The sequence below is a fragment of the Garra rufa genome, chromosome 10 (genome assembly GCF_049309525.1).
Source record: "Garra rufa chromosome 10, GarRuf1.0, whole genome shotgun sequence".
NCBI classification, from domain to species: Eukaryota; Metazoa; Chordata; class Actinopteri; order Cypriniformes; family Cyprinidae; genus Garra; species Garra rufa.
The window spans coordinates 10785569-10808483 of NC_133370.1; the positions used below are offsets into that span (position 1 = coordinate 10785569).

Sequence of the window (22915 nt, forward strand, 5' to 3'; positions counted from 1 at the left end):
TCGTTTATAAATAACGTATGATTCAGACTACACTTGTGGCACTGTACACTTTTGATTCATTAAATAGAATCAGTTCATATGAGCTGTTTGTTTGTGAATCAGACTACATTGGTTGCATTGTACATTTTTGGTTTATTGAATAGAATTGGTTCATAAGAGTTATTTGTTTGTGAATCAGACTCCAATGGATGTGCTGTACATTTTTGATTCATTGAATAGAATCGGTTTACAAGAGCCCTTTGTTTTTATAAACTGGACTACACTCGTTGCATTGTGTGTTTTTGATTCATTAAATAGAATCAGTTCATTAGAGTCATTTGTTTGTGAATCGGACTACACTGGTTGCCCTGTATGTTTTTGATTCATTACATAGAATCAGTTTATAAGAGTCGTTTGCTTGTGAATCGGACTACACTGGTTGCCCTGTATGTTTTTGATTCATTACATAGAATCAGTTCATAAGAGTTGTTTGTTTGTGAATCAGACTACACTGGTTGCCCTGTATGTTTTTGATTTATTAAATATAATCAGTTCATTAGAGTCGTTTGTTTGTGAATCGGACTACACTGGTTGCCCTGTATGTTTTTGATTCATTAAATAGAATCAGTTCATTAGAGTCGTTTGTTTGTGAATCGGACTACACTGGTTGCCCTGTATGTTTTTGATTCATTACAGAGAATCAGTTTATAAGAGTCGTTTGTTTGTGAATCGGACTACACTGGTTGCCCTGTATGTTTTTGATTCATTACAGAGAATCAGTTTATAAGAGTCGTTTGTTTGTGAATCAGACTACACTGGTTTCCCTGTATGTTTTTGATTCATTACATAGAATCAGTTTATAAGAGTCGTTTGCTTGTGAATCGGACTACACTGGTTGCCCTGTATGTTTTTGATTCATTACATAGAATCAGTTCATAAGAGTCGTTTGTTTGTGAATCGGACTACACTAGATGCATTGTATGTATTTGCTTCGCTGAATCGAATCGGTTCAAAAGAGTTGTTTGTTTATGAATTGGACTACACTGGATGTGCTGTACATTTTTGATTCATTGAACAAAATCGAGTTTTTTAAAATATTAAAAAAAACTTTATATTTAATATTTTTTGCTCTTATTATTATTCTTATTTCTTATGCATCTGTTGTGATTATTTTATGATTATTTAAATCATTTTTATGGCACATTGTGTTAAAATGTGCTTTATAAACTTAGTTTGCATTTATTTAACAATTTATTCCAAAATAATACTAAAATGTATTAAAATAAACTGTAACACTTATTTTTAGTTTTTACAATTAATGAATAATTCTGTTTAAAATACTTTAAATAATAGTTTAAAATAAAATAGGTTAAAAAACAACTAAACTATATAATTTATAATTATACATCCAATAAATGCAATTATTTGAAATCATATAAAAAATGAAATTCAAAATAATTCGATATGAAATTTAATTTCAAAATATCAAATACAGTTATTTAATGTGGAAAAGTAGATCACTCCCAATTATAATGAGATAAAAGCAAACCCATTTAAAATGTTATAGTCATTAAATTACTAAGTAATCAACAAATTCATTCATTGCACTAGTATTAAAATGGAAGTAAGTCTGCTGAGACGGAAAAAAAACAGATGACTGTAATGAATTACTTGTTGATTTTAATGAAAGCAATCTACTTTTGTTGTGTCAAATAATCATTTGTAAAGTATAACGAGAGCAGTGTAGTTTTGTCGCAACTAGCTCACTTCCATTATAAATCAACAAATCTGTTTACAAAGTGTGTGGTAGAATTGGGAGGGATGTAGCTGTACATGTGTCTCGCTCTCAGTGTAGACAGAGTGTCTCCAGATAAGACAGAGAGAGAGAGAGTGAGAGAGGAAATGGAAAAGCGGCAGCAAACAGGAGAAACGCCGAGCGCTGTAGGCAGAGATCAAACAGCGTACGTGGGCTTTTATGGATTATGATTTTGCCGTGCGTGGGCTTGTTATTATGGAGCGTTCTATTAGAGAAATGTAATATTGTAGTATTGTTTATGAAGACTAATGTTGGCATGTTAACTGAGAGACATTCTGAATGAAGCATAATGTATTTTTAAAGATGCCAATATGAGATGACTCATAATCCTCTACCTCTGGGCTAAAACACACACACAAATGCATGTCTGTGACCAAACACACACACACACACACACACACACACACACACACACACACACACACACACACACACACACATGTTGGGTTTACATGTTTTATGGGGACATTCCATAGGCGTAATGGTTTTTATACTGTACAAACCGTACTTTCTATGGCCCTACACCTACCCTACACCTAAACCTAGCCCTCACAGGAGATTGTGCACACTTTTACTTCATCAAAAAAACTCATTGTGCATGATTTATAAGCTTGTTTCCTCATGGGGACCTGAGAAATGTCCCCACAAGGTCAAAATCTACTGGTATTCCTATCCTTGTGGGGACATTTGGTCCCCACAACGTGATGAATACCAGGTGCGCACACACACACACACACACACACACACACACACACACACACACACACACACACACACACACACACACACACACACACACGTGCAGCTTCTTATTGCAGTTAATGGAGGCCCTGACCTTTTAAAAGCAAGTTGTCTTCTGTGTCATGAAACTCTGAGAGACAGAGATCAGAGAAAAGAGACAGAGAAAGAGAAAGACATAGTAAAGAGAGAAAGAGCGAGGTGGAGGAGTGGATTATAATGGTAGACTTAAATTAAAGTCTACCTGTCACATCTGAGATATGAAAACGTGGTGTTTCTGACGTTCTTCTTTAATTTTTCTAACATTTTCACTAATATTTTTTTTTTTTTGGTTAAAGGATTAATTCACTTCCAGAACAAAATTTTCCTCATAAATTACACCACCCCCATTTCATCTAAGAAGTCTTTCTTTCATCAGTCAAAAAGAAATTAAGGTTTTTGAGGAAAACATTCCAGGATTTTTCCATATAGTGGACATCAATTGTAGTCAATGGGTTGAAGGTCCAAATTTCAGTTTCAATGCAGCTTCATGGGACTCTACAATCCTTTACAATCCCATACAAGGAATAAGTGTCTTATCTAGCAAAATGAACAGTCTTTTTTTTTTTTTAAATAATAATATTATAATATTAACGTCCCTTAATCTGCACATTTCCACCCACAGCGCCATCGCTGTGTTTTTGCAAGCGACAAATGTTTGAGCAAAGCATGTAAACTGTTCTGTCACTGGCTGCGCAGTTCCAGCCTTAGAGGAGACAAGAAAGCAGTGGATTTATTGATTTATTTACTGTATATTATGCTGCTGCCACACAGATCTAACATAAACATGCAATTTATTTCCCAGCTGTTTACCTTCACAGACATAACTGACTGTTTTTGTAACTTGTGTGTCTTTAACATAAATGTGTGTGTATTTGGCGGTTTAAGCGCAATAAGACACGAAAGAGAAGTTTAGTACTCACATGCCATGTGACAGACACTTTCTGTGTACGTGCTTTACATGTGTGCGTTTAGAAAACCCTATATCAGAAGTTTAAACTAATATGGTTTAAAACGCATGATTTCAAAGCAACAGACATGATAATCAAAACCAAACAAATTTATTTGTCTTTGGATATTGTGTAACGGCAGACCACAGATGCAGTGTCAAAGCCAGCAAAACAAAGCTAGAATGCAGTAATATCACTTACTGCGGTTTGCCTTGGTATTAGTTTGCATTTTGTAGTTACTGCAATTTTCACACTCTCATTTCTCTGAAACGGGACAAAATTGAACCAGGAGACTTTGCCACAAGACAAAACAGTTGTCACAAAGCCCATTTTAAGCCTTAACTCAATTTTGACCAAATGTGTAGTTACTGTGCTTTGCCTTTGGAGGGCAGTATTATGGAAAAGGGGCGGGGAGCAGCACCTCATTTGCATTTAAAGAGGAATGCAGGAAAACAGCGTGCTTCTAATTCCACTCAATATAGGCAATATGGAGTATTTTGAGCTAAAACTTCACAGATGCATTCTGGGGTCATTGGAGACTTATATTACATCTTGTAAAAAGGGGCATAATAAGTCTCCTTTAAAAATATATTTAAGTTCAATAATATTTTATTTACAACTTTATTCATTTATTTATAAATCTTTATTCAGCTCTTCAACTGGACACTAATAAACAACTATCCTATAGAACTATTTTTTCAATATATAAAAATATATATATTGAAGTATGTTATTAAAATTTCACATGTAATTCAATGTGTTACTTGCCGCTTCTTTGTGATTGCTTGTGAAATCTACTAGCATTTTCTGAGTGAAAATTGTTTCTCTTTTTTTCCCCAAGTGTGGTGGCCTCCAGGGAGTTTAAGGCCCCTGGTTTAAAAGACACCCTCCGTCGGATCAGATTTACACTCCAGCACAGAAGCTTGGTTTTGCTCACTGCGTGAGGGCTAAAGCTGCTGGTTGCACAGGGGTTAGCGGTGACCCTCAGCTTTTAGATAACCAGCACGGACGACCCGGGTGAGAAGTAAGAGCATGCAGGTGCCTGATCTCAAAGCATTAGAAGGGTTCCCGGTTAGCGAGCTGCATTTCACTGCAGTAAATAAACCACAGAATATGATGGCGATAGTGGAAACGTCTTTTCCTAGAGGCTTTTAGAGAGTGTTTTATGCAAGCGATGATTTTAATAGCCCGGTCACATTCAACTAATGGCACTCCTCGAATGCACCCGGCATTTTTATGAGATTGCAACTTACCATCCCATATCTGTTTGTAAATGCCGGACAGGGTCTCGGAGTTCAGCGTGGTTGATTTTAGACCTCACAGACTTCATTTTACCGAAGCACACTACAGCATTTAGGAGAGCACAGGAAGTGTGGCGGCACGGGGGCCAGAGCTTCGGCGGTTCTCCATTAGCCTTGATGATTGAGGTTAGAGACTCGTGAACCCTTGTCCCAGAAAACTACCACTACATCTATAAGGGTCCAGGCAGTTATCTCAGCCAGTATGGGAGACGCAGCACAGCCTTCTGCGTTACTGGAAGTGACAGCTTTTGCTGGTAATTGACAGCCATGTTGTGGCAGCCTGCAGCTCTTTTGAAGGAAGTGGGGAAGCTCTGTGGAGTGTCTCGGCAAAGGTGAGATACAGAAGCCCCTCCAGGGACTTGTGAGCAAGTACAGCCAGACATGCTTATAGTGGAGAATTTTGTTTAAACTGGTGCTTCTCAGAAGGTTTTGCTTCGGATTTAGATTAACTTAAGTGGCAAGGCAAAACTATATCATAATTGATGTTAAATGTAATTTCGTTGGTACATCGTTTTGTTGTCTTCTATTATTGTTGCTGTTGTTAATACTCCTACTACTACTAATAATAATAATTTGATTCCAATATAACTGATCAATCTATTTTTAAACAACAATATATGGAAAGCATTCTCTTTCCTTCAAAACATAAATAAATAAATATATAAATAAATAAACAAAATAATAACAATAATAATATCATAGTTATATTTATAATAGTATGTATTATTATTTTATTGCAATATAATTGATAAACATTTTTAAACATCAAAAACAGAAAGTATTTTCTTTGCTTAAAAAACACTGATATTTATTTAATAATAATAATAATTCCATTCCAAAATTACTGATAAATTTATATTTTAAACAAATATACTATTTCCTTCATAATTATAATAATAGTTATTGTTATAGTTATATTTATAATAATAATAGTTGTTATTGTTGTTGTTATTATTATTAGCAATATTATTGATAAATATATTTTGAAACACCAAAATGGAAAAATAATAATAATAATTTTAGTTATATTTATAATAATAATATTTAATTGCAATATAATAATACACATTTGTAAATAATAAAAATAGAAAGTATTATATTTCCTTTAAAACAATGATATTTATTAATAATAATAATAATAATAATAATAATAATAATAATAATTATTATTATTATTATTATTATTATTATTATTATTAGATTCCAATATAACTGATGAATTTATATTTTAAACAACAAAATATATGGAAAATATATTTTATCAAAATATAATAACACTTATTTTGCAGTGTAACTGATAAACCTATTTTTAAATATAAAAATATCAATATTTATCAAATAATAATAATAATAATAATAATAATAATAAGAAGAAGAAGAAGAAGAAGAAGAAGAAGAAGAAGAAGAAGAAGAAGAAGAAGAAGAAGATGTAAAGCTATAAATATATATCTATAAAATATAAAATGATCATTAAATAAAATAACATGGGAAGCATTTACTTCTATACAAAAAATAATACAAACAATTTTAAATTTAATTATTAATTTATTTATAATTTTTTTCGTTCTCCTGTCCATGATCCCATCAACAAAAATCTGTGGTAAATTTTTGGGTTGTGATCCACCAGTTGAGAACCACTGGTACAAGTTACATTTCCGAAAACTGATAACCAGCCGAGCTACGAAAAGCTAATGAACAGAGCTGTTGCAACTTATACGCTTGCTGAACATTTAGACAAGAAAACCAATTAAATGTCTGCTTTACTCAACATTTACAAGCCCAGAGAACATGTGTTTGCAGAATCTACATAACCGAAGACAATCTAAAGATAAAACTCCCCCGTTTCGCTAATTCAGAGTCCCTGCGCATGTATAACGTTACATGGATCTCATTTGCGAAGTCTTAAGTCACGCACATTCAATTTGGCTTCGTGGCTGCTAATAGGTGAGTCTGAGCACCTTTCTGACGCGGTAAAACATAATCACATACAGCTGTGGAACTCGATCGCATGGCGGGACGGCGTCAATCAGGGCTGAAGTGTTAAATCTTACCCACAGTTCTCTTCTCCATGCGCTGCCACATTTTTATATTTATGCTGATTTAGCCACCGAATTTGATCTCATGCCTGAAAAATGGACTCAGGTTGTCACGGTGGCTTAGAGAATAAGCATCTGCCAGTCCTGCTGTCAACCCAACCGTAAAAAGACCCTCGGGCGGAATCGCGCTGATCTCATCTTGACGGATGCAGTGCGAGGAGATCGACTCGAGCTGGTTTAATGTATTCACACGTAAGACTACTTCACAAGGTGCTCTTTTTCATTATTTATAATCTGACAGATGACCGCATTCCTTGCCCTTTTTTTTTTTTTTTTTTTTTTTTACTGTGGCTTTATAGTTTTACAGCTGAAGTGTGTCATTTCTGTAACTTCATCACACTGAACTTGCAGATTGCTCAAACTGGTACATTGCTTGAGAATAGGCCACACCCATTATGCATCTCAGTGAACCAATCAGAGACCAGTCATACTAACAAAAACATTAGTAATATTGTAATAGGACAGTAATATTTTTTACTATTTAAAATAACGGTTTTCAATTTGAATATATTTTAAAAAGTAATTTATTCCTGTGATTTTAAAGATGAATTTTAGCATCGATATTCCAGTCACATGATCCTTCAGAAATCATTCTAATATTCTAATATTCTAATAATAATAATAATAATAATAATAATAATAATAATAATAATAATAATAATAATAATAATAATAATATGATTCCAATATAACTGATAAATCTATTTTTAAAAAACAAAATACATGGAAAGCATTCTCCTTCCTTTGAAATATCAATAATAATAATAATAATAATAATAATAATAATAATAATAAAGTTGTTTTTTTGTTATATTTATATTTATAATAATAATAGTAATAGTAATTTTAAGTATTATATTATATATTAAGTATTTTATTTAAGTATTATCATTATTATTATTATTATTATTATTTAATATAAAAAATGGAAAGTATTCTCTTTCCTTTACAACTTTGGAATGTATATAATAATAATAATAATAATAATAATAATAATAATAATAATAACGCTAATAGTGTTAATAATATCAGTGTCATAATAATAATAAAGTTGTTATAATATATAGTTATATTTATAATAATAATAATAATAATAATAATAATAATAATATTCAAGTATTATATTATATATTAAGTATTTTATTTAAGTATTATTATTATTATTATTATTATTTGATTGCAATATAATTGCTAAACTTATTTTTAAATGTCAAAAATGGAAAAAAATCCATTTCCTTTAAAATGATGATATTTAGTAGTAGTAGTAGTAGTAGTAGTAGTAGTAATAATTATTATTATTATTAATATTATTAATATTTGATTGCAATATAATTGAAAGTACTCTCTGTCTTTAAAATATCATTTTTTTCTAATAATAATAAATAATAATAATAATATTCTAATTAGCTGCTCTAAAAACATAATTGTTGTTGTTGTTGTTGTTATTATTGTTGAAAACAGCAGAGTATATTTTTTCAGGTTACTTTTATGAATAGAAAGTTTAGAAGAACAGCATTTATCTGAAACAGAAATATAAATATAAATCTATATAAATATAAATAAACATAAATCTATATTTTTATATTTATAAAATCAACATAAATCAACTTAAATCATCCCTGCTAAATAAAAGCATTCATTTTTATCATTTCTTTCTCAAAATAAATAAATAAAAAATTACTGACTTCAAGCTGAACCAGAATCTGAAAGCTTTTTTCAGACAAACGCTAATCTTTGGATCTTTCTATTCATCAAAGAATCCTAAATAAAAAAAAAAAAATCCTGCTTTAAATACTGATAATAATAATAATAATAATAATAATAATAATAATAATAATAATAATAATAATAATAATAATAATAATAATAATAATAGAATGGTTTTGGAGCAGCAAACCAGCATATAAGAATAATTTCTGAAGGATCATGTGACACTGAAGACTGGAGTAATGATGCTGAAAATTCAGCTTTGATCACAAGAATAAATTACATTTTAAAATGTATTTAAATAGAAAGCAGTTATTTTAAATAGCAAAAATATTTCACAATATTACTGCTTTTGCTGTATTTTGAATCAAATAAATGCAGGCTTGGTTAAATGTTAGTAACTATATATGCATAGGTGGCTAAATTTCCAAGTATAACCGATCTCTGATTGGTTCATTGAACTGCAGAGTGGGCGTGGCCAGTCATCAAGCAATCCAATGCAAGCTCATAAACATTGCAAACTTTGCGACAGCTGTCTGAACACTTTTCCATCATCAGTCTGTTTCTTTCCACCCTCTGCTAATCAAAACCACGTAAACAACCTTTTAAAACGCTGTTATAAAACCAATATTTCAAATACATTTGTAAAACACAAACAAAATTGTAATTATAAGCTGTCAAAAAGCAGATGAGGTTGAAGCAGCACAAACAAGCACTGTAACGCGCTTCCGACGTCGCTCATGTTTTCATGCCCAAAAGAAAGCCGCATTAATGATATTTTCTGTACGGTGTCTGATTCTGAAGTACCTTTCTCCTTCTCGCCTGTTTTATAAATCAGCATATGATTACACGACATGCATATTTATAAGGAAATAAGTGCTGCACTTGTGCTATTTGCATTTGAGTAAACTATTGTGGAGAGGAGAGAATTATCCCGGATATAGATATTATTATCCCCGAGCTTTTGATTAAACCAATTTTCATAACGCAGCTCATTTATCTCGCCAAACATCATTGCGGAAAAGACAATAGTCAAAGATTTGTCCTCCAGAGAAATACGCAGTTCAGTGTTCACAGACTTCAGTCACTACATGAAACAGAAAGTCAGTGCATGTGTTCACAAATTTCGGTTTCGACTAATCAGTGCTGGATGGAACAATGTACAAAATATGCTTTCAATTAACAATGCTTAATTTCAACTAAAAAAAAAAACATCCAAATGAGGGTTTGTTAAAACTGAGTGTGCTTTCTTTGATTTGGCTGTTAACTGAGGTTGAGGCTGCAAAAAATATTGTGTATTCATCATATACTGTATTTGCAATGATTTTGCTGGTGATATCAAATTAAGCAACACTGTGAATATCACAATCATTTTAATGCACTTTCATCAGCCTTTTATGTTCACAAATAGTTATTATAGTTATATTAATAATAATAATGAATTATGTACACAGTATAGTTAAAAGTCTAAGTAAAAACATTTATAACGTTACAAAAGATTTGCATTTCAAATAAAAACTTTCTATTCATTAAAAAATAGTTTAATAATACACTTATAATTAGACTTTACAATCAGACTTTAATATCCAAAAGCTTAAAAAACGATTTTTTAAAAATACTTTTATTTAGCAAGGATGCATTTAGTTGATAACAAATTTAAGTAAAATGTTTATAATCTTTCAAAAGATAAAAATTTTAATAATTTAAATGAAAACTTTACATTCATTAAAGAAGAGAGCACAAAATAAAAAAATAAAAATTAAAAATTAAATTCAAATAATAATAATAATAATAATAATAATAATAATAATAATAAATATAGCTGCAAGCAGCAATTACAGGGCTAAGCATTCAAATATGTAAAAAGAAGCCATTTTAGGATGATTTTAGTAAAAATCAGTGCTTGGCCCCTAATAAAAGACTTTTATTTAGCAAGGATGCATTTAATTGCTAAAAAAATTAAGTGAAAACATTTATAATGTTACAAAAGATTTTCATTTGAAACAAAAACTTTACATTCATTAAATAAGAAAGCACTAAATCTGGGTGAAAATAAAATAAAACAAAATAAAATAAAATATTTTTTTTACATATTTTTAAAAACTTAAATATATATAAATTTTAAATATATATTTCTAAAAATTCTAAAAGTATCCAATCAGACATCTTTAACACCCAAAAGCTAAAATAAAAGTAAATAAAAAAAACGTATAAAAAATAATAATAATTGTAAAAATATATAAAAATATTTATATATTATTTTAATTTTAAAATTTAAATATATATAAATTTTAAATATATATTTCTAAAAATTAAGTATCCAATCAGACAGCGTTAACAACTAAAAAAACATTTTTTATATACATTTATTTAGCAAGGATGCTATACATTAAAGAATAGAGAATCAAATCTGGGAATAAAAAACAATTAAATTAAATTAAATTAAAAAAATAAATAAAAATTTTATATACTTTCTAAAACCTAAATATATATTATTTTAAAATATATATTTCTAAAAATTATAAAAGTATCCAATCAGACATATTTAACACCTAAACGCTTAAAAAAATATTGTAATACTGATAAAAAAACTAAATAATAAAAATAATTATAAAAAATATAGAAAACATTATTTACATATAATTTTAATTTTAAAGCTTTAATATATATTAATTTTAAATATATATTTCTAAAAATTAAGTATCCAGTCAGACAGCTTTAACATCCAAAAAAAAAACAAAAAAACATGTATAATGTTAAAAAAGATTTCTATTTCAAACTTTCCATTCATTAAAGAATAGAGAACCAAATCTGGATGTGAAATAAAATAAAATAAAAAATGTTTTATATAATATTTTTGTAAACATTAACGGTCCAATCAGACTTTTACATTCCAAAGCTTTAAAATATATATTAACCTCACTATATGAATCAAATTATGCTTTTGACAGCAAGCTCAAACTAATGCACGTAGCCTGAAGTACAACAACAGAAGGTAACTTATGCTTAATGTTATGAACCTAAGAGTACTGTACAGCTGTCTAATTATTAAAACCATCCATTACAATCTAAAAAATAACATAATAATTAATAACAGATTACGTCACCCTAAACCTAACTTCTTCTTGACACTAATGCATCACGGAAAAGCTGCGAAAATCTTGAATAGCCAGTGTATATAATAAAAGACAGCAAATAGGCTGTCATTTGAATGTGTGGAATATTACTACAGCCCTTCATAATGTACAGACAGCTTTGAATACACCAATCTGTCTGCAAATGTATGGAGGGCCGGAAAATATAGTGTGTCAAAGTGTTTTTATCAGACCTTGGCTGAGTACATGACGCCAGCCAGCCAGCCAGAGGATGTTTCAAAGGAACATCAGACGGGGGAAATATAGGCATAACTGCTGGCGAGAGCATGTATATGTACGCTATTTTGTGTGTCCATCATGTTCTGCCGTGATGTCTCTAAAAGGGGTGACGGCTGTGGAGCGTGTGTGTGTGTGTGTGTGTGTGTGTGTGGCAGTAGGGGAGGCTCTGGAATCATTAGGTGTAATTGGTGTGAGAGGGTCTGTGTTTCAGCATCTCTCTGCAGGAACCGGCCAGCGAAACAACTGAACCCCACCACCCGCCTGCCAATGTTGTCACCTAGCAACCCACTGTACCTCACTTCCTCATGATGACATCATAAGGGGTTCGATGAGACGTCCTTTCACTGCTCTGGCTGATGAAACATCCACGATACATTTTACTTTGAAAATGTGACAATTAGGCCTGTCCCTAACCATATCCCACCTCAATAGCAACAAAAGTGTTTTGCAATTCAAAATGAATATAATAATAAACCGGACCTGACAATTTTAGTTAGTTAAAGATACCTATCAAAAAGTAGGACCACATATTTCTTTTAAGCCTTTAAATGTAGCTTTCAAGGCACTTTACATAAAAAGGCAATAGATAAAAAATAAAAAACAATTAAAAAAAATAATGATAAATTGTACAACAATATAAACATTTTTTTCTTTTAGCTAGTTCTTTGAATCAACTGAACCAAAGTAAAATGAAATTAAAGAAATTAAATATTAAATAAAAATAAATAAATTAAATGAAAGTAAATTAAAAAGAAAATAAAAAAAATCTAAAAGTCATTTCTTCCTTTTCTTAACTGAACTGAAGTGAATCACTTTTAAGCTTTTAAAGGTAGCTTTTCAAGGTACTCTTACCTAAGGTACTTTAAAATAAATAAGTAAAATAAAATACATTTCTAAGAGTTTTTTTTTTTTTTTTGGTTCTTGAACCAAAGGTAAATAAATGAATAAAATAAAATAAAATAAAATAAATGAAAAAAATAAAATAAAATAAAATGAAATAAAATACATTTCTAAGAATATTTGTTCTTTTAATCAACTGAACCAAAGTAAATAAATAAATAAAATAAATAAAATAAAATAAAATAAAATACATTTCTAAGATTTTTTTTTTTTTTTTTGGCCAGTTCTTTCAATCAACTGAACCAAAGTAAAATAAAATAAAACAAAATAAAATAAAATACATTTCTAAGAGTTATTTTTTTCTTTTAGCCAATTCTTTCAATCAACTGAACCAAAGTAAAGTAAAGTAAAGTAAAGTAAAAATAAAATAAAATAAAATAAAATAAAATAAAATAAAATAAAATACATTTCTAAGAGTTATTTTTTTCTTTTGGCCGGTTCTTTTAATCAACTGAACCAAAGTAAAGTAAAGTAAAGTAAAGTAAAATAAAATAAAATAAAATAAAATAAAATAAAATAAAATAAAATAAAATAAAATAAAATAAAATAAAATATTCTAAGAGTATTTTTCTTTTTCTTTTGGGCATTCTTGTAATCAACTACACCAAAGTAAAATAAAATAAAATAAAATAAAACGAAACAAAATAAATAAAATAATTTAAATTCGTTTTTTTTTTTTCTTTTGGCCGGTTCTTTTAATCAACTGAACCAAAGGTAAATAAAATAAAATAAAATAAAATAAAATAAAATAAAATAAAATAAAATAAAATAAAATAAAATAAAATAAAATAAAATAAAATAAAATAAAATAAAATAAAATAAAATAAAATAAAATAAAATAAAATAATATTCTAAGAGTATTTTTTTCTTTTGGCCGTTCTTGTAATCAACTACACCAAAGTAAAATAAAATAATATAAAATAAAATAGTCATTTATTCTTTTGGCTGGTTCTTTGAATCAACTGTACCAAAGTGAATCAATTTTAAATGTTTTATGGTAGCTTTTCAAGCCTTTTTACACAATTGAAAAAAATATATATATATTTTAAAAGTATTTTGGTTGGTTCTTTTAATCAACTGAACCAAAGTTAAATAAAAAAATAAAATATATATATATATATATATATATATATTTTGTCCTTGTTCTTTTCTTGTTCACGGCTGTAACCAGGATACAAGAAGAGGATACATCTCTAATGTTGAATATTTAGTTCAGTCCATATTGGCTGAGGAACAAAATACTAGCAACCAATCAGAGTTTAGAGTTTGGGACTTGAACAACATTATCAACCATTTATATCTCACTGATTTAAAGAGTATGTCAAAGTTTGTGCTATCTTAGCAGAACATGCCTTTGGATAAAAGCATCTGCAAAATTCATTAATGTTGGACAAACAAATGACAAAACTTTTCCTACACTCTTAAAAATAAAGGTTCTTTATTAGCATTAATAGTTCTATAAAGAACCCTGAACATCCATGGAACCTTTCAAATGCAGAAAAGGTTCTTTATAGTCATAAAAGGTTCTGTAGATTTTAAAAATGTTCTTAAAAATGGTCCTTTAAGCAACTGTTCACTGAAAGGTTCTGTGGGGAACTAAAAATGTTTTTCTATGGCATCACTGCAAAAACACCCTTTTGAAACCTTTATTTTTACAAGTGCAGTAGCCAAAATCAAACCCACCTTCAACTACTTCACTGAAATGACTCAATTCTACAATGAAGTGGACCTTTGAGTCGCACTTCCATTTGACCCAGTTGCATCCGGCATTGAAAGTGTTCAAATTAAACTTGACATGTGAAGAACATTTAATAAACCTTGAGGAAGAATCCAGACAAAACAGGAGTAAGTAGTTTTCCTCCAATTCAGCAAACACACACGTCTTACCTTCTCATAGTAGCGCAGCTCGTAATCTAGAATAATTCCATTGGGCTGTTCAGGCTGTGGCCATGACAACGTGATGCTTTTCATCGTCGAACTGACCTGGTGCATTATGGGAACAATGGACGGAGCTGCAAAAGAGAGCGAGAAAAGGAAAAACCAAGTGAAAAAAATCATTCCAAACAGCCATCTTCCCCGCTGCGTGTACTTAGCTAGTGAATTGATCTGCCACTTTCAGAAATGAAGCGCACACACCACACACATACACACACAGTACGATGAAAGAGTCAGACGAGAGGGTGATTGGAGTTGTTTAATAGCTTCGTGAGAATGTGCCCTTTGCAATGGAAGCCCATTTCTCAGTTCAAGCGCTCTGATTGGCTACAGTGTGTTTCTGGCCTTGCTGTCTTTAAGGAAGACACACCTGAGTGCACATGCACAGCCTCCAAATTAACCCACTGCCCATTTCATTCCCCACTCTCTCTCTGGCCCTCCCTCATTTCCTCCTGTTCTCCTTTGCTTCGTCAAAGTGGTACAACTCTACGCTCAGCTGTTGTAACATCACACACAGCCTGTTTTCACGGGTGAATAGACTGAGGCGAGCATACGGATGTCACACAAGCTACTACACACACAGATACACACTCGCACCTGCTAAATGACACAAACACACATCAAAAACAGACAAACCATTTTCTATTACTTTCTCTTTCACACACACACACACACACACACACACACACACACACAAATTGGAAAAGCTCCTCTAAGCCTGCAGAAATATTGTACTTTTAAAATATAACAAAAAATGTATTTGTTAAATTAATATTGTGATCTTAAAATTAAGATAAATATATAAATATATAGATATAAAGGTATATATATATATATATATATATATATATATATATATATATATATATATATATATATATACATATATAAAGTATAAACTAAATAAAACTAATTATTTTAGATTATATCTATCTATCTATCTATATACATACTTATTCTTGTACATACTTATACATTCAATTTAAATGAATTTAAATTTTTAAATATAAAAATATATTGGAACTTTTATATAAAATGATATATAAAATGTTACTGAATTACTCTCATATTCATGGTAACATCTTGCAAATATATATACTGTATATATATATATATTTTTTTGACAATATATATAAATTATATTTTACATATATAAAATATAATCAATATATTTGGTAATTGTGTGTGTGTGTGTGTGTGTGTGTGTGTGTGTGTGTGTGTGTGTGTGTGTGTGTATATATATATATATATATATATATATAAGAAAATAAGGAAGAATATGCAAAGTAAAAATAATATTTAAATAATTATTAAATATTATAAAATAAATAAAAATAATTAATTTATATTTTACTATATTGATACAAATAAATTAATTAATAATAATTAATAATAATAATGACACATATTTGTATACATTATTAAAACATTAAATGTAAATTAAATAAAAAAATTGAAATGTAATATATAAAATGATACTGGATTTTTCTTATATTTATGGTAACAATTTGACAATATATATAAATTATATTTTATATAAATAAAATATAATTTATATATTTGGTAATTGTGTGTGTGTGTGTGTGTGTATATATCATGATTAATCACTATTTGCAACGACACCTGAATCCTAACCATTTTTTTTTTTTTCTGAAATGCATACCAAAATATAAATAACAGGACACAGATACATAATTTTCACATTTTCATATTATGCCAGGGCCCGCATCGGGCCGGTTTTAGGCTACTCCTTATTTTTTATATTTTAGACATCCATCAATTATGTCGCGCTGGTGGAAACAACACGAGACTTTCGCTTTTACTTTCGACAACGGCTCGGATGGCGCAACTGGACGAGATCCGCGTTCAATCGCACGCAGTAGGCTGAAACTTGCCACAAAATACCGGCAAAAATAAATAATAAATGTGTCGGGGAAAGAGTAAAGACATATCTGAATTATGTATTAATAAAGTGTATTCAATGTGAGTCAATGTGAGTCAATGTCGCAAAGATCCTGCAATCTCATTTTTGGACGCGCCTTTAGAGAGAAATTTATCATTAAGGATTACATATTAAACAAGTTTTTGTTTTCGATTTGTTTTATTTCGTTAAGTAATAATTTAAAACTTTCTATAGATATGTTTGTGTCTGTGAGGCATGCATTTAGTTTTATTTTTGTTAAGCACTCCTGTTCAAGAACGAGACGACAGAAAGCGCATCATTTTTGTTTTCTTTATTTTATAAAAACACTGCAACGTTTTTTGGTGTATTACTTTTTCCTTTGTGAGCAAAAATGACGGATAATTTTAAATTGCTTCCACTGAAAAAATGCAAATGATTGAGCTGGTGCCTCGATGACCTGCAAAGCGGCTTTATGTATCTTCCACTCTCCACTCTGTCACTGTGTCAGTCACCGCTCTTTCGAGAATGAACCCAGCATAACTATGCAGATTTAATTCCCAAAACATAAGAAAAACGAAAGTTTCATACAAATTCTGAATGGATTATGGCATGGAAAGTGCAAAGCGCGCTCCCTTTATTATCACTAAAAGCGTCACAAATCTTAGTTCATAGAGATCTCACAACGTTCCGTTATAATCAATAAAGCTTTGTAAACTACACAATGAATCTTTTATTTACATCGCGTCTACACTTAGTCAGGAGATGAACAACGCTGGATTGTTTGCCAGATCTTCAATTGGTTTGCTTTCGTTTGAGGGTATATAGCACCGTCTACCGCAGTAGAACCGGGCCTAAGCTTGGCTAACCACTCCAGTTGCAGAGGGGCTGTCGCCCAGGCTTGTACTTGTTAACTGTACCATCATCATTCTTTTTATATTTGAATCCATCCATAGGCCCACCTTGCTCCATCTCACCTCTAGCTCCCCAACCACTTTCCTGACAAATAATTCGTCACTCTGCACATGCGTGAAATGCGTTAAAAAATTTGACGTAATTAACAACAACAAAATAATTAACGCCGTTAACGCGTTATTTTTGACAGCCCTAATATATATATATATATATATATATATATATATATATATACATATATACATTTATAAAACAAGTAAGAATAAGTAAAGTAAAAAATAAATTAATATTAAAATAAATATGAAATATTATAAAACAAATAAAAATAGTTATTTATATTTCACTATAACTTTCTCCAATTTAATAAATAGGACCCTGGACCACAAAACTAAATTTTTATAATAAATAAGCTTTCCATTGATGAAAATCTTGAATCTGAGGGTGGAAAAAAAGCTAAATACTGAGAAAATCACCTCTAAAGTTGACCAAATTAAGTTCTTAGCAATGCATATTACTAATCAAAAATTGTTTATATATATATATATATATTTACAGTAGTAAATATACAAAATATCTTACTTAATATCTTTACTTAATATCCTAATTATTTTTGACATGAAAGAAAAATCGATAATTTTGACCCATACAATGTATTTTTGGCTACTGCTACAAATATACCCATGCTACTTAAGAATGGTTTTGTGGTCCAGGACCACAACTAATTAAAAAATAATTACATACAATAGAAATATAATAGAAATCAATATAACGCAATCTATTTATCTCTATAAATTTGTGAATAAGACACCCTTATATGAACATTCAACACAGACGCACACTATTAATACAATATCTCATCCAGCATTCTCAGTCTGTCTCATCCAGACTTCCATCTGATGCTTTTAAAATGGTGACTCAAGCAAAGTGTCACCCTGCTCTGAACCACGGCCTTTGAGTCCTTCTCTCTCGCTCTCTCGTTCATGCTCTGTTGCCCGTCTTTGCTCCACATTAGCAATTACTGGCAGTGTGCACTCACACACACACAAATACACAGCTGCAGAGAGGCTGAGAGACTTAAAATTGCTTTTCTGCAGTTTTTGTATCTCCATGTTGGGAGAGGATCCACCTTCTAAACATGCGCGCACACACACAGCAGTTATTTACCATTCCACTGTTTCCACACATTGTGTAGCAAAACCGAGATTACCAGCCACACTGTGTGTGTGTGTGTGTGTGTGTGTGTGTGTGTGTGTGTGTATGTGTGTGAGAGAGAACTTTGTGATCAATTTTTAATTTTCTTATCTAAAGAACAGCAGAAGCTCCAATCCCCTTCTTTATAAATCCACAGGCACACACACACACAGCTGCTGACTCTGCCTGCTATTCTCTGCTGTACACCCACTGCCACATTTGACATATTTAGAAAATAATAATAAGGTATAAAAATATAAGATATAAATATAATAAATTGTATTTAAAATTACAATTTATAATAATAAAAAATATAATACATTAAATAAAACAAAAATTAAGCAGAATTAAAATATGACCTTAAAAAAATAAAATAAAATAAAATAAAATAAAATAAAATAAAATAAAATAAAATAAAATAAAATAAAATAAAATAAAATAAAATAAAATAAAATAAAATTAAATTAAATTAAATTAGGTGTACTTTGGAAGACCGAACCAGACCAGGAACAATTTGCCTGCATTAAAGTTTGTTTCTTTCTAACGGTGTAAGAGTCTGGTTGGTCTTCATTCGTTTAGCCATTTATTGGTTTGCTTCAGGGAACCTTATGAGTAAATGTCTGATCTAATACTTCTCAAAGTCTGAATATTTATTACTCCACACTGGCTGAATGTGTGTTTGTGTTTATCGCGTGTCTGCCAAAACTCAAACTGAGGTTTTCCAGCCTTTTCCTCCTCACAGCTGGCAGGAATCCTCCATCCTGACAAAGATTTGTGACTCTTCTCCTCTCATCACCCTCTTTCCCCTTCAACTCATCTCCCAGCATCCACACGTCTTCCTCTCTTCTTCATTTCAGCCTCTGGTCCTCAACAGGACGACTGCCTCAACATTAATCAGAGTCACACTCCCTGCCAAACCACACGAAAAAGCGAGAGACAAAGCAAGAAAGACAAGAGACCAAGATACGGCAGATGAATTCTAAACAACACTTTCTTGAGCCAGACGAATACTGCTTTGCTCTCCATGGGTCTCTGCTCTTTCACTGAGGGAAGAAAACATTGCATTTACTATTGTACTGACACAAACTTCACAATTCAATTGGATTTTGATTCATAAGCTTGCTATTTGATTCAATTTCAATGTCAATTCGGCATTGATTCATTTGGATACAGACCATACACGTTAAGTTGTAAAGCTGATATTTTTTCTTTTTCTTTTGTGCACTAAAAGTATTCTCATAGCTTTATAAAATTATGGTTGAACCACTGATGTCACATGGACTATTTTAACAACGTCCTTACCATTCTGGGCCTTGAACGTGATAATACAGTTACTGTCTATGCAGGGTCAAAAAGCTCTCGGATTTCATCAAAATGTCTTAATTTGTGTTTCAAGGATGAAGGTTTCACGGGTTTGGAACGACACGGGGGTGAGTAAAAACTATTCCTTGAAAACTGAGGCGACTACTACGACCAAAACAGTATTTATGTGAATGTCATAATAAAATTTGTTTCATATCATAAGTAACAAAGGCCAAAGCTTATTGTTATTTATTGTATATTAGGCACGCTACAAAGAAGTTTAGTGACCATTTTCAACTCGGCCATAGTATTTACATTAAAAATTGTATTAGATTAAGAGGAGACACTGCAGGCAAAAAGCTGTTTTTTCATGCACCTTTTAAGAGATTTTGGGATTTTTGGTTTTTCATAAAGTGTTTTTCAGACACTTTATCTGTGTCAATAGATTTCAATTACAATGCATATTTTTAAAGGTCGTTTTCTCAAAATAAGTTTTTTCTCTTACACTGAGCCATAAATCTCCATTTCAGTAACACTTACCAGGGGCGCTGCTAAGGGGGGGAAAGTTAGGACAATTCTAAGGGCCCACGCCCTTTAGGAGCCCCTAGAGATCTGCTTTGGTGTGGTAGGGGGGGCCCAACCTCATATTTTGTCATAGGGCCCAAAATTGCGAGCGGCGCCCCTGACACTTACACACACCAAACTTTACATTTTTTTTGTCAATATTCTGAAGGTTTTTTACAGAGGGATTTGTTCATATATAATTTGCTTGATTTTATACATTTAATTCCCCAAAAATGGTTAAAAATATAGCTTTTTCTGAATTATGTTGTGACAAAATGAGATACCCAAAATTCCTTCTGTGAAAACTTTTGACTCTAATGTCAAAAAATTTAACAAGAATTTTGAAACTGACTTCATCCAGTGTTTAGATTTTTGTTGCGAAATGTATGCAAATTAGAGCATATTTCATTAAATAATGCCTCATTTGCATATTTAAACCTAACATTTGTGAAAACTTGTAATACAAAAAATGTTTGCAATTATCAAAGTAATCAATCAACTGGTAAGGTGATAACTATTAGTTGTTGTTGTTTTTTACCCTATTCACGTGCAGTGTCTCGCCTTTAAAGTCCCCATGACATCAAAATTGAAGTTTTTTTAGCTTTTAGTCTGAATATGTTAGCCTTAATGTTAACTATTAGGTAGTGTGCTCCAAAACAATAGCAAAATTCGCATTTACAAGATATAAGCTTTTGAAACTTAAAGTCTCTAATGTCCGCCAATATGGATCAACGATTTTGATGACATTGCCCTGCACTTCAGCTGCTCATCAAACTTTCTGTCCAATCAAATGCTCTCTAGAATCCGAAATGTTGCCAGATTGCTTAAAATAAGCAAAACACTGGGCAGAAAATGTATACTTGTAATAGCAAAGCTCTGATTCTGGGATTTAAACTCTTGCTATCTGGCAACCACACACGAAAGCTCGCATAGTAGAGGCGTGTAAAGCAATAAAATATCATTTTGTCTCCTTTTCTTTGACGAAAAAAAAAGAGAGGTTTTTGGTAAAGTTCTATTTTTTTTTAATACATTGTAGTCTGGCCTTATTTTGGCAACGAAATTGCATGTTGATATAGTCTTAGTTTTCGTTTATTGACCTAATTGTCCTCTCATCTTCCTCTCATCTTAGTCATGGGAAAAACATTTTTCGTTTTCGTTGATGAAATTAACACATGAATGACGCTGGATGTTTCAAAGCACTTCAGCAGACATTATTACAAATTCATCTGTAACAGGACATTCAATGAGACAAAACGGACACTTTATTTTATTTTATCCATCAGGACCTGACTGGCCGTAAAAAGTAGGTGTTACTTTACAAAGCGGTTGCACATGCCCCATCGATCTAAACATGATGCTTCTGCACTTTCTCTTGACCGTAAACACACACACAGACACACAGACATATACAGGCAGTGAGAGAAAGAGAGAGAGTGTCTTGAAGAGATTGATAGGGTGTGACTGTCATCCAGACACTGATAGTATGTACTAGACCCATAAAACCCATCTGAGTGACAGCTGAATACAACTCACCCCGTGCTGTTCTGTCTCACTGTCTCCGTCTCTCATTCTCTCCTCAAGCATACTCATTATTTTCTAAACTTCAGATCCTTGCCCTCTGCCAACACAATATCCCATTCAACAAACATAAATCTAATAAAGAACAATATTAACCAAAAAACATAGTGTCAGCGGTTCGTTCTGCATTTGGTGATGATGTTTACAGCATGTCGGCTCTGGTTAGTTGATGCAAATCCAATATAGAGGATCTGTTTCTGTTTACGGCTGCACTGCCGTTACTATTAAATAAAGTGAGTCTTATAGCAATTACAGCACAGAGCAACTTTCAAAATTCATTTATGCCGCACTTGATCGGGAGATTTATTGATCTCCTGTGTGACTGTCTCGCTTTTATATGGATGGATTCAAACCTCTCTTCTTGTCCGGCTGGTTTATGTTGTGCTCTTCTCCTGAGTTTATTGTAGTGGCTCATGGGAACAGTGTTTGCTGGTAATTGGTTTTGTAACCACTGGTCTATGAGCTTGGTCTCAGCGGAGCGATTGCGGTTTGTGCTTTGAACGAGAGATTAAAAGAGAGTAGGCTTATAGAAAAGTACTGTGGTGGTACCATGGTGCAAACTGTAATACTGTGGTACTTTGATATATACCATGGTACTAAATCAAATAATAGATAAAAAAATGTATGTGT

General features: G+C 31.2%; 1 protein-coding gene across 1 annotated transcript in view; it reads right to left on the reverse strand.

The window, feature by feature from the left end:
* The window catches only part of ephb1 (EPH receptor B1), a 194193-nt gene that overhangs the window by 57344 nt on the left and 113934 nt on the right, over positions 1–22915 (reverse strand). The window contains exon 7 of the mRNA XM_073849352.1: positions 14788–14912. Coding sequence (XP_073705453.1) covers positions 14788–14912 — 125 coding nt within the window. The remainder of the gene's footprint in view (positions 1–14787; positions 14913–22915) is intronic.